A 13,330-nucleotide genomic window follows, 5' to 3' on the forward strand; every position below is an offset into this window, starting at 1 on the left:
TAAGGAGATACTATGAAACACATTACAACACATGACTCCCTACCTCTCCATTGGCCAGAAGGGTATTCATTCGCTCCAGGAATCCAGAATCTAAGACATTGGATTCATCCATTATGAATGCTATCTTTTCATTTTTACAGCCAGAACGTCTCAGAACCGTCCTAAGATCTTCATCGAAGTCCTCCCCTGTGTACTTCCTATGGACCTGCAGAAGCAGCCACAGGTCAGGGCTTTTCTCATACAACAGCGACATGCAGAATCAAGACTCTGGAATGAAGAGGCTACCCAGCAGACCCACCTTGATCTGGTACACGCTCAAGCCATTCATCCAGGCAACAAAACGAGACAGGGTGGTTTTTCCAGCTCCGCTAACACCAATCAGAAGCAAATGACCTTGAGGCTGTCGGAATATTCTGGAACATCATCAGAGGAGATAAATTGCCAGGCTTATACGACTCACTTCCCATTTGATACTCATACCCATGACTTTTTAGGATGGTGTTTAAAACATTTTCATCATGCCTTGAACTTGTATGTTAAAGCATTTGGTCAGCAGCTGCTAAGTGCTGTCTAGCAGACATGCGAAGACCCAGAAGACACAGCCCTGTCCTCTAGATGCCAATGACATGAGGGGGTGAGCCCAGTGCTAGCTGGAGGTTGAAGGACCCAAACTGGCAGCAGGCCTGCATAGTTACCGCAGGAAGAAAGGTTCTTCTTGGAGTGGAAGCCTGGGCCAGTGAGGCTGGGCTGAGGGATAAGGGGAAGGGGCTCAGCAGCAAGGCTGAGGTTGAGGAGTGGGGAAAGACACCCGAGGCCCATGGTGAATCTGCACACAGCCAAGGAGAGGGCTGTGGTAGTAAGGGGTGAAGCCTACCTGTCAATCCTGAGTACATGGTCAAGGACTTCATTGAACAAGACCAAGGGGACATCAAGTTCTTCTTCATAGAAGACCTTCAGCCTAGCCTTGACATAATCTCTTAGCTCTTCTTGGTCTACTGGGATGTAATCCTATTTGGGAAACAAAAAAGCAGTACGCACATTAATCAGATCACTGAGTTGTTAGACATGCAGTTCTATGATACCCAAGAACAGCCTAAAAAATGTACAGCAAGAAGACAGTACTCAGGTACTACAGGGCATTCACATGCGCAGGTCCCTCTGCAGCCGACTAGAGAGGGCACACAGCACACGTGTAGGCTCATCCAGACTCAGACTCAGTGTACTCCCACCAAGCTCAGAGATGGCTGATGGCACTCCTGGAGGAAGCTGACAAGCCAATTCTAAGGTGAATTTGGAAGAGGAAAAGAGTTGAGAATGGTCAAGATATTCATGAAAAGGAAGGAGGCACGAGGGCCTGTACTACTACAATCAGGACAGAAAGCAGAGAACAGATCAGAGGTTAGCAGAGCTGGAAGACACAGCCATACACACAGGGAAGCCTAGCAAGATAGGTCGAGTGCACAGAAGGGAGATACACAGACAACACAGCTCACAACACACCCAACACTAACTAGAGGTGGTTAAACTGGCACTAATGCTGCTCTTCACAAGACCCCATAAACAGTAAAAACCACCAGGGAAGGCTTCATGCAAATGGGAGATGGGCCACAGCTTAGAATTCAGAGAGTTCTAGTAACACTGAGCAACCTACTCTGCTGTCTCTAGCAGCAGTTAGCCTCCTGATGGGCAGGAGCCCCTTGGTATGTGGAGCTATTTTATTCCATTATACTTTGTTTTGGGGGATGTGAATTCATCATGTTGTCTTGGGCTCAAGAGATCCCCTGGCCTTTGCCTCCAAAGTAGCCAGACCACATATGTGTGCTTAAAACATCGATTTCTGGGTAGTACTAGGCGCGGAACCCAGGGTCTTATGCATTAGGCAAGTGCTTTACCACTGAGCTACAAGCCCAGCCCAGCTTATGACGCTCTCCAAACCCAATGCACAGTTGCCGGTCAGATCTCCACACTGGGAGATAAACCCTCTGTCCCTTCCTCTGCTTTTAGAGCATGGCCTCCCCACAGTTTTGACTTACCCTCATATCAGCAGTGATCTCTGTATGAAATATGCATCAAGACGAAATAGAAAGCGTCCTCCCCTTTTTACAGGAAAAGGACAACTCACGCCTGTCTGCAAATGTCACTGTCATTTACCATTTGGCACTAAGAAGCTTTCATATGAATTGCTGACAACTGCTCTTTTTTTTTACTGTGTGCGTGGGGTGAAGACCATGATCCTCAGAGGACCTTCTACAGCTGCTAGAGACCACTGCTCCTGCCATGGATCATCATACATGGAAGAAGACACTGAGAGACCAGGCCAGCTACATCTCCAGGGGCTTTCTGTCTAAACGCAAAGCCAAAAATGCCTACTGCTGCAGAGCGGTGGTGGCACACACCTTTAATCCCAACACTCAGTAGGCAGAGGCAGGCAGATCTCTTAGTTTGAGGCCAGCCTGGTTTACAGTGAGTTCCAATACAGCCAAGCCACACAGTGAAGCCTTGTCTTGAAAACAAACAAACAAACAAACAAACAAACAAACAAACAAACAATGCTTAGTGCCTCTGCTGAAACCAAAGTCCTCGATTTTTCCTTTTTGAGTAGTACTAGGGATTGACCATGGTCCCAGACGTATACAAGGTGACAGATCACTTGACGTCCTGAGCTGCAGATCAGAGGCTAACTCTAAACGTGGGGACAGAAGCCTAGGAGGAGCTTCTGCGGCCGCGGTGGTTACCTTGGACAGCCAGTTGCTGTACAGGATAGGCCGGCTCATGGCTTTCTCTTTGTCTATGTTAGGGAAGTGCTTCAGAGCAACCATGTCGATGTTCTCATCAGTCCAGCGCCGCTCCTCGTCCTCCACAAGCCTGGTTCAGGAGAGCAGCACAACTGTCAGAGTCACCGAGGCCTGGTGACAGCAGCCACTCCACCTCTCAGTTTCTGGGGATTGGAATGGCTTAAGCAGAGGCAGGAGAATCTCTGTAAATTCAAGGCCAGCCTATGATCTACTTATCAAGTTTCAGTACAGCCAAGGCTGCATACTGGGACCCTGTCTCAAAACAAATAGAAAAAAGTGCTGCAGCTTAGAAAGCTGGAGTTGATCTCAGGAACATAGAAATAATTCCAAAACACAACTAAAAGATCCTTATACTAGCCAGGCGGTGGTGGCACACACCTGTAATCCCAGCACTTGGGAGGCAGAGGCAGGTAGATCTCTGTGAGTTCGAGGCCAGCCTGGTCTACAAGAGCTAGTTCCAGGACAGGCTCCAAAGCTACAGAGAAACCCTGTCTCAAAAAAACAAAAATCAACAAAATAAAAACAACAAACAAAAAACCAACCCCCCCAAATCCTTACATGAGATTAAAATACATGAGATTAAAAACATGAAGAAGGGTTGGAAAGATAGCTCAGAGGTTAAGTGCACTTGCTGCTGCTCTTCCAGAGGTCCTGAGTTTAATTCCCAGCACCCACATGACAGCTCACAATCATCTGCAATGAGATCTGGTGCCCAAAAAAACAGACAGGTCAGGACAAAGAGGAAAATAATTTATTATAAAATGAAAGCTATACTGAACTATAAAGATATTTTTTTAAAAAGAGTACATAAAAAAAAAAAAAAAAATCAGTGGTTTCTAAGACTCCCTGGAAGGCAAAAGAAAAATTATTTTGCTTGTGCGACTGAAGCTAAAGGATTCAAGAATGAACTAGCAAGGAATGTCAAGGTTGAAATAGCTAGGCTGGTGTAGTTAGTATAGAACACTCATGCATGAGGGCCTTCTACAATCCACAGCACTCGGGCCCGGCCCGCCAGTTTCTCCACTTAGAGTATAACAGCCAATGTCCCAGAGCCACAGAGAAAATGGGCCGAAAGTAGGAAAGACAGGAGTTGTGCACTGGGAACTGTTGGAAGACAGTTTACCCTGCCAGTAAGTAAGTCCATGCTTTGTAAAGTCCCATCAGCACCATGGACACACCTGCCAGTAAGTAAGTCCATGCTTTGTAAAGTCCCATCAGCACCATGGACACATGTATGGGCTGTCCACCGAAATGCCTTGCCTAGTCACACAGCAGCAGACAATTCTGAGGAATTCCATGGAAACGAGACCTAGAGGTGGCTGTGAGCCACATCAAAATATGGTAGACTGCCTCTACTGCTGCCCACCTGGCTCGTGCATGGTGGGCCAGCCTTGCACAGAGGACCCCAGAATACAGAGAGGGAAGAATGCAATCAGAGAACCCTTGGCTTCCCTTACCTGTCTTGGAAGAGACGCAGGGCTTCATGGGCCCAAATGCGAATGAGGCCTTCAACAGGCAATGTCTCCAGGGGCCTCAGTGCTTCAAAGATTCCTCTTACCCACCTAGTCATCTCACGGGGGGAATAGATGTAGTGTGGCTGTGTGTCCTGAGTGAACCTCTCCTGCAGGAGGGAAAACAGAGCTTAGGTCAATGTCTGATGGTGTGAAGGAGGTTAAAAGGTGAAACGCTATAAAACATTTTTGTACTAAAGAGAATCTAGACCTAAAGGATTTAAGAATGAACTAGCAAGGAATGTCAAGGTTGAAATAGCTAGGCTGGTGTAGTTAGTATAGAACACTCATGCATGATGTTACAGGCCCTGGGTTCCATCCCCAAGGCTGATAAAAATGAATAAATTCCCATAAAGATCAGAGGACAAAGACAGCCCTTCACTCCAGACTCTAACAAAGCAGGGCGCCACAACCTTCAATCAGACCCATACTTCTCACTCTGGATTGAACAGGCACCAGGATCAGCTGAGGAGCACAGCTGGGGTCCAAGCTTGGGAGGTGGGGTTCAGTGTTGCTCTTTGCTCAACATGGAGGCCCTGGTAAGCCTGGGGTCCCTAAGACCCTATCTTTAAGGAATAAAAACGTAGCTGAGCACAACTCCAATCATAACATGTAGGCTTATTTATTCTGATGGCTTTTGTTTTGTTTTTATTCTGAGACAGGGCCTCACTATGTAGCTCTGGTTGTCTTGGAACTCACTATATAGACTAGGCTGGCCTCAAATGAATGGAGCATGGAGATCCACCAGCCTCTGCCTCTCAAGTACTAGAATTCAAGGTGCATGCATCACCATGCCTGGCTCTAACATGTAGTTTTAAAAATGAGAACAAGTGCATTTTACACCCATTAGTGTTTGTGTGTGTGTGTGTGTGTGTGTGTGTGTGTGTGTACATACACTGGAGTAGAACTCTATCAGAGGACAGCTTGACGGAGTTGGTTCTCTCTTCCTCCTATGTGGGTTTCTGGGGTCACCAGGCCTGGTGACCCGCACATTTACCATGTGAACCATTTCACCACCACCCCTAACATGTGGTTTTTAAATGTTCAAAGAATATCAAATGATGGGCTTGAATCCTCCTGCCTCAACCTCCTGAGCAACTGAGATTACAAGCCTGTGCCATCAGACCTAGGTGGATCTCAGTCTTTCAACAGGTTTCTTTGCTGTCGAGGAAAAGAATTCTGAGTGGCAGCATCATGTACCTGTGACATGGTATAGAACTCCACCATGGCAGCAGTGAGGGGTTCTGCATAGGTGCGGAGCGAGGGAATGAGCCTCAGCATGGCTCGGTTGAAGGTGCCATAGATCTGCGTCAGGGAGGCCGGTCCTGGGTAATCCACATATACAACAGGCACGTGGCGCAAGAACCTGCACTGGGACAGCACAGCTTAGCACCTCACCACAGACTCAGCCAGTCACTCCTCCTCCACTCAACAGAACCGATGTCAAAGCTGACCTAGGCCACACACACTGCTGGGGCTGGTGCCTGGCATACCATGGAAAGTACACAAAACTTGGAATAACCAAGCAAAGAATTCAGGCTTAATCCAGCCTCACTTTGGCCTTAGATGGCTTTGAGCAAATTATTATTCCTATAAAGTCAATGTTCCCTCTTTCCCTCTCTTTCTGAGCTATTTTTTTGGTCGTAGCGCAGTGACTGAACCCAGCACCCACCTTCTCTGTGTCAGGCTCTGGAGCACTGCCGCTAGCCTATTGCTTTGCTTTACTATCTTGAGATGGTTTCACTCTGAGCTCAGATGGCCTTAGATTTTTGTTCCTTCTGCCTCATCCTGTAAAGTCTGGGTATACAGGCACAAGCCATTTTGCCAGGCTACCAATGCTTTTATTTTTAACATGTCTTCCTGGTTATAGTACAGGGCAATTAACCTAAGAGGAATCATTTTATAAGCAATGTTTTAAAATATTTTTTATATATTTTTTCATCAACTAGTGTGTGGGGTGCACCACAGTGTACCTGTGGAGGTCAGAGGACAACTTGCACTTTGGTTCTCTTTCCACCATCTGAGTCCTAAGGGAGTGAACTCAGGTTGTCAGGCTTAGAAGGAACCTCCTTTACCTGCTGAGGCATCTGGCCAGCCCATCGTTCTGTATTTTTGTTACCTTCATAATTCAAATCAGATTGCTGCTATGCTACGTTCACAGCAGTCCTGGGCCTCATGAGATGTGTGTGTGTGTGTGTGACAATGGCCAAAAGTCCATGAACTGCTTACCTGTGTGAGAGGGGCTTTCTCCCAGGGTCAGTGGGTGGATTGCAAGCTCCAACAAACTGGATTCTCTCTAGCTTAACCCACGTTTGGTCTGAGGTGCGATAGAAGCCTCCATGCTCCACCATCTGAAGGAGAAGGGTGTGCAACAATTAGGAGCAAGATGTGATGACAAACACTGTGCGGAGAAGGGGCCACTGGCGTGCACACACCTGTCTGATGAAGGAGATGACCCTCTGTGTGCCATATTTATCCATATCTGGTAAGTTGATTTCATCACAGAACAAGACCAGCCACTTTCCAAGTTGAACGGGAGCCAGGACGACGCCGTTGGGTGTGCGCCTGTACTCGCAGTAGTGGTCAAAGGTCTTCAGCAGCAGCTCTGGTGTAGTGGCACTTGAGAAGTTAAGGCCCACAACCTTTGCATAGGTAGACACAAAATAAGCTTCTAACTCCAAGCCCACATTGCACCCCAAAAGCTTTTGTTTGTACCATCTCCTGATCTTACCTCCATGTCAGGCAAGGCCCGGAGGGCGCTGAAGAGTGTCATGGTCTTGCCAGAGCCAGGAGGACCACATAAAACCAAGGGCTTGTGTTCAGCCAGCCAAGTGTATAAGAGAGCTTCATGACGGACTGTATCTAGAGTTGGCACAACAACATCTGGGGCTGCCACCTTGTGTGTCTCCACTTCAATTTGAGGCACCTTGGCCTGCCACGGTGACCATTCTCCACTGATGGATACCTACACACAAGATGGGGATGAGTCACTCTGTGGCTATTGTGCCTGCTTGCTTCCAGGACTAACTCATTTTAACACAGTTGATATCTTTCACTATAAGGACAGGATAAGCTTACTCATATTCCTTGCTTAGCTTGCAAAACCAAAGACACTAAAAGATAAAGTCAAATTCAAGACAGGCTGCTCCAGGACAAATAACACTCACAAATTGGAACCAGGGGGTAAAGGCTGTAACAAGCTATGCTTACTTCGTAGTCAATGATGGGTGTGTTGGGTGCAGTGGGCAGCGGCACGGTGGTGATCCGTCTGATGTACTCGCCCAGCTCCGCTCTCATTTTCAGCCGGCTGTCTCCAGAAAGGGACCAGAGGATGGCATAGACCAGATAGCGCTATTGAAAAATTAAATTTAATTTTTATGAAATTTGAACAAAATGAAAGACAGTAATAGTAGAGTTGGCTTTGAAGCCTCCTTGGACAGTGGACAACCTATGTTCCTCTCTCTTAGCTCCTGCTTCCCTGTGAACGCTTGACCTTCACCCAAGAAACAGCACACTCAAGTGACATAATGTTTTGGAGACTCCTAGCTGCCAGGACACCCCCTGACCTGAATGTAGCGTTCCAGCTGTTCAATCTGCATGGGGAAATCAGGATGGTTGGCGTTATACTGTCCCACGTTGCGGCAGGCCTGGTGCAGCATGGAGAAGAGCGAGCCCAGGCAGCGCAGGCGTGTCAGGTCCATGATGTGTTCCAGCTTGAAGGCATGCTCCAGGGCCTTGGTGACCAAGCCATTGGACGTGAAGTATGGCTGCATAATTGTTGCTGCATCTCTCTGAATCTAAAAGAAAGAACAAAACTGTACAACAACCATTTCAAAATGCTGGAGGAAGTCAGCATCTGGGAGGCTCTTGCAGGAAGATTGTGAATTTCAGGCTAACATGAACCACACAATCTTTAAAAAATAAATTGTTGGGGCTGGAGAGATGGGTAAGAGCACTGCCTGCTCTTCCAAAGGTCCTGAGTTCAATTCCCAGCAACCACATGGTGGCTCACAACCATCTGAAATGAGATCTGATGCCCTCTTCTGGCCTGCAGGCAGACATACAGACAGAATATTGTATACATAACAAATAAATATTTTAAAAAAATTGTTGCAGAGGTTTCATCTATCCTAAGTCTGTGGGAGAGTCATGTGACCTTGAAATAAATAATTTCGAGTAATGCTACAGCAGTCAATCCTCAATTCTCATTTTTTTCATCCTAATGCTTCCTCAGGGACATTGCCTTTCACCCACTAACATGGATAACGGTAGTCATAGATGGATCACAAAGAAAATTAAAGTATATGAAAGAGCACTTTACATTTTTTTCTTTTTGTTTGTTTTTCAAGACAGGGTTTCTATGCATACTCTTGACTGTCCTTGAACTCAGAGATCCACCTGCCTCTGCGATTAAAGGTGTGTGACACTACTACCTGTTTTTTTCTCAGTTTTGAAATTATCTTGTGTGTGTGTGTGTGTGTGTATGACAGTGAGAGTGAGAGAAAATGTGTGTGTGTTGTGTGCGTGTTTGTGTATGAGTGCCACAGTATACAGTAGAGGAAAACTTGTGGGAGTTGGCTCTCTCCCTTCAGCACTTAGGATCCAGAGATGGAACTCCGATCAGTGGGGATGGAGGCAAGTGTCCTTACCACTGAGTCATTTCGCTTTCTCCTTTAAGTTCTCACTTTCGCCCAGTGAATTTCCTCAAAAGCTGCTGCAATACAAACCTGGTTCCTTAAAACTCTACTGAGTGTTGGATTTCTCACTCCCACCCTCATGTACCTGTGGGCCCCTCAGAGAACAGGCAGTCTGCATACCTGTAGCATTGGAGAAGCAGCCTCTTCACCCTCGTCTTCTTTGCCTTTCCGCCTACGCTGTGCCTCGTCTTCCCCTTCATCCAGGGGGATGCTGCGCAGCCTGGCCAGGAAGTTATTGAAGATCATGTCTGTGCTCAGTACGTCCTCACTGAACCACACCATGCCGCAGCGAGACACTGTGGCCAGGGTTGCATATTTCAAGTCCTGCACTTCAAACATTATTCGCACCTTGGAGGAAGAATTAGACAAATTTAATGATACAAATTTGACAGAAACTTGAATATTGAAAATCCTCTACCTATATACACACTTTAAAGGGCATTATAAATTTTTTGCACTTAAAAAAAATCTACAATTCTTATGGTTACAATAACCTTACTCCTTAAGAATCTGGGTAAGAAACTCCACCTGGTGTGAAATTCCTGGTGGCATGGGCCCCCAGCTGCCTCACAAGGTGCTATCATGGCAAGCCTTGCTGAGCAGGCATCTCCTATAGACATTGCTCCCACATTCTACACACCCAAACTCACCCACCTCAAGTACAGGCCCATTGTATCTGCACTTGCACCCAGTGTTCGGTGTCCTGCCCAGATTGCTCACTGGTACACAGTGGGCTAAGATTCTAACCAGAAGGTGAGCTTCCAGACCTTTAACCCCAGAGTCAGCTAGATCTCACAAGATCAAGCTATCAGATCAGTGTCAGAACCTACTGGACAGTCGGTCACCAAAAGGACCTGACGAGATTAATCAAGTCATGTGAGAAGCACACACTTTAAGACTAAACTAGAATCTCTGGCTTGTCTGTGAGCCATAAGCTTCAACCTGGACACAAATACCAGCACCTCTCTCTCACAGTGCTACCCACACTCCCCCTCCCCAGCCACTCCTGTGGGCCTCACAGCAGTCACAGCCAGCCACTTGGCACCTCATCTGCAGGGACAACTCTGAGACTCCCCATGGACGCTTGAAACTGCGGACAGCACTGAGCTCCATATATACCCATCTCCTACACAAGGGGACAAATATCAACTAACAAACCAGCACGAGAACAGATTAACAACAGTAAGCAGTGAAGAGAAAAATCCTAGGAACAGACTATAAAAGCCTGGTCTACAGAGCGAGTTCCAGGACAGCCAGAGCTGCACAGAGAAACCCTGCCTTAAAAAAACAAACAAACAAAAAGTTACCCAAAACTTCCAAGCTGTGTATCTCTGGAACCACCCACCTTAGATGACACGGGGTAGCGGAGTCTTGGGAAGTGAAACACTGACTAGCAGGTGGGGCTGTGACCTAAGGAGCGTCTCCCCAGAGCCATGCTTGTGAGTAAGCAAACTCCGCTGGACAGACTGGTGGCTACTCACATTGGGTGGCAGGCTGAGGCGCTCCCCGTTAGGCAGTGTCAAGAGCTTGTTGTCATCTAGCACTGAGTTGAGGTTCTCCACCCACTCGGGGTCCACATCACCATCAAAGACAATCCACTGGCGCTTCTGCAGCTCCCCTCTCACATTGTCTATGATCCTGGTTTGAAAAAAAAAATTTAAATGGTTTATTCAAACCAGGATACCTAGATTTAAAATGCACACCCTCCCCAATGGATTCTGTTATTTTTATGGATTTTATGAAGAAGTCAGTCAACACAGTACGTACAAGTGCTTGGGTCCTATAGTCTAGTCCCTGAAATAGAAACTTCAACCATAGTAAACATACTTTCTCAGCACGTGAGTGAAGAGTCCATCTGTCCACTCCCTGGTGTTGGGGTCCAACGTTCCATAGAGGTGATCTTTGCTGATGGCTTTGGGGTCAATTATGTGGGCCACGCCCTCCACACCCTCAAGCCTCTCCAGAGCCTTCAGTAGCACACGCCAAGCCATGCTCTTCCCACTTCCTGAAGGCCCAACCATCATTAGGCCATGGTTAATCTGGGTGATCTGATAGAGCTGGAGAACCTGCAGAGCCAGAGATCAGCACTGAGACCATCAGGGCAAGAGAGACAGGCTCTGCAGCCACTTTTGGTACAGTGAGCAAGAAACACATCCCCTGGATTCCTAAAAGATTATGGGGAGCACATGTCAAAGACATTTCTAAACAAAGTAGGAAATCTGGGCCAAGCTTTCTCAGTATGGACACATCCAAAGACTGTCCATGGATGAGAAGAGATCAGATAACCCGTGGCACTAGGAAATCCTTAAGCAGATTTTTTAAGGGCATAAACCCAATCTCCACCTACTTTTAGCCAGCACTTTTAGAGTTAGCGCTACATGTGAGAGATATCTCAAGTTTTGTCATCTGTATGTGTTAGTAAGAAGACAATAAGCTTTGGGCAAATCTAAATCACCAATGCCCTCGCTGGCCTTGATGAACAGGTGTCTTGAGACGACCAGGAGTCTGTGGCCTTGGGAGCAGCAAGTTACACTACCTTTTCAACCCACATTCCTCCAACTTCTTCTCCATCGCCGTATGTCAAGTACATCTCCTGACACACTTTCTTCAGCTCTTCTCGAAGGGCTGTCATCTCCCCACGGTGGTACTGAACTCCAGGGAACACATCTGACAGGAGGCTGAAGAGTAGTGGGATATCTTCTGCCACCAGCTTGGGCACCATGGTCTCGCAGACACTCTGTATCAGAATCTATGGGCGGGGAAGGAGTGCTGTGAGGCAGGAGCAGGGCTCCTGCCCTACAAGGTGCTGCACACAACAATGTAAGCAACACTCACTCACATCCCTTCCATCAAATCACCATGGGAACACCATAGTCTACTCAATTCACCACAGGCTAGGAGAATCCTATTGAGAACTCGGAGGTCTTGACCTAAGTGTTCTAAGGTAAATTTCAGAATGTGTATGTTTTGAGAAATCAGCAGAATACTTATAAACTGGGTGTGGTAGTGGATACCTATAATCTCAGCACTTGGGAGTATGAGGCAGGAGGATAGTTAAAAGCTCAAAGTTAGCCTAGGTTACACGGTACACAGGGAGTGAAGGGAAAATAACAAAACCAGTATACAAACCTCCTGCTCAGGCAGATTCTCGGCAATTTCTCCTTCATCAACTGCTTCCCCCCTTTCTTCTTTCTCCCTCTTTATCTTCTGAATCCTCTCCCTCTTCACATTGCCTGCACTCACGAGCACACTCTTCAAAGCCCGAAGACCAAAGTCATAATGGCTTTGAGAAGACAGCTGCTCATCACACAGTCTGAAAGTGAAAACATTTTCTTTAAAAACAGCACCCTTTATGAAGACAGTAGTTAAAGTTAGGGACTTAGGGAGGGGGGGGTCTGAAAGAGTGGGGACTGAGGACAGGACATTAGCTATCTACCAAGCTAGAGACCTGTCTGTGAATGACTCTCAGCTACTCACTTAAAGAATGGGACGATTTTGTTGGCGAGGACCTCAGCAGTCCGGAAGCCCTGCGAGTACAGCATGACTTGCGCAATCAGCTGCCGGTCAGGCTTGGTCATCGCCAAGCTCCGGAACAGCTTCTTGAGGTTGTCAGGGAGGTTTGAGCGACCTGCGTAGCCTGGGTTCATGGTGATGAAGATAGCCATGTCTGGGCTAACCTTGACTTGTTTGTTCAGCAGCTCACAAGTGATGGGGGCAGAGGCTGAAATTAGATGGCATGAACTTACTAAAGACACCAGAAAACAAAATAAAACAAAACCAGAAATACCTGAATGTCTCTAAATTGATAGAACATCACTTATTCCCTTACTGACCTCAAGACCAAAGCCCAGGACTCCTGGGGTGAGGGGAGGCTTTAAGGGGCTGCTTTCACCAGCCAGGCGAAACCCCTCTCAGACCTAATGTCACTCAAGCACACAGAGGGGCAGCTATCAAGGCACCCAAGGCAAGCCGCTCACTGACTCTGTGCACAAACATGCTGAATGTCAGCAACTGCAGCAGCAGAACAAACCCGTCAGTGAATCTGGGTAGCACAACTGACTGTGGAGATCATGACAATTAGCTCCTCTTAGCATCAGCTCAACTTATAAAACAAATCCTGCAGCTGCCTGAACATGTGTTTACTGTGAGTGACTATTGGTAGCTCTGATAATTCTGTTTTCTTCTGGCTTGGGAGATTCTTTCTAACACAAGTTGCTTTGGCTATGGAGTAAAAGTGAAAAAAAAAAAAAAAAAAAAAAAAAGGTAGGCACAGACAAGGAGAACCTTGCACCAGCCTAGAATACATCTTCAGGTACCAAGCCTACTT

General features: G+C 46.9%; 1 protein-coding gene across 1 annotated transcript in view; it reads right to left on the bottom strand.

Moving 5' to 3' along the window:
* The window catches only part of Dync1h1 (dynein cytoplasmic 1 heavy chain 1), a 63,900-nt gene that overhangs the window by 18,920 nt on the left and 31,650 nt on the right, over positions 1-13,330 (bottom strand). The window contains exons 30-46 of the mRNA XM_038336168.1: positions 12,481-12,724; positions 12,133-12,316; positions 11,540-11,752; positions 10,831-11,069; positions 10,485-10,641; positions 9,124-9,351; positions 7,873-8,103; positions 7,517-7,657; positions 7,038-7,271; positions 6,742-6,948; positions 6,536-6,657; positions 5,507-5,672; positions 4,253-4,416; positions 2,736-2,865; positions 875-1,008; positions 299-413; positions 44-205 (exon numbers count right to left, since the gene is read on the bottom strand). Coding sequence (XP_038192096.1) covers positions 44-205; positions 299-413; positions 875-1,008; positions 2,736-2,865; positions 4,253-4,416; positions 5,507-5,672; positions 6,536-6,657; positions 6,742-6,948; positions 7,038-7,271; positions 7,517-7,657; positions 7,873-8,103; positions 9,124-9,351; positions 10,485-10,641; positions 10,831-11,069; positions 11,540-11,752; positions 12,133-12,316; positions 12,481-12,724 — 3,071 coding nt within the window. The remainder of the gene's footprint in view (positions 1-43; positions 206-298; positions 414-874; positions 1,009-2,735; positions 2,866-4,252; positions 4,417-5,506; positions 5,673-6,535; positions 6,658-6,741; positions 6,949-7,037; positions 7,272-7,516; positions 7,658-7,872; positions 8,104-9,123; positions 9,352-10,484; positions 10,642-10,830; positions 11,070-11,539; positions 11,753-12,132; positions 12,317-12,480; positions 12,725-13,330) is intronic.

This window comes from Arvicola amphibius, chromosome 7 (genome assembly GCF_903992535.2).
Source record: "Arvicola amphibius chromosome 7, mArvAmp1.2, whole genome shotgun sequence".
Lineage (NCBI taxonomy): Eukaryota > Metazoa > Chordata > Mammalia > Rodentia > Cricetidae > Arvicola > Arvicola amphibius.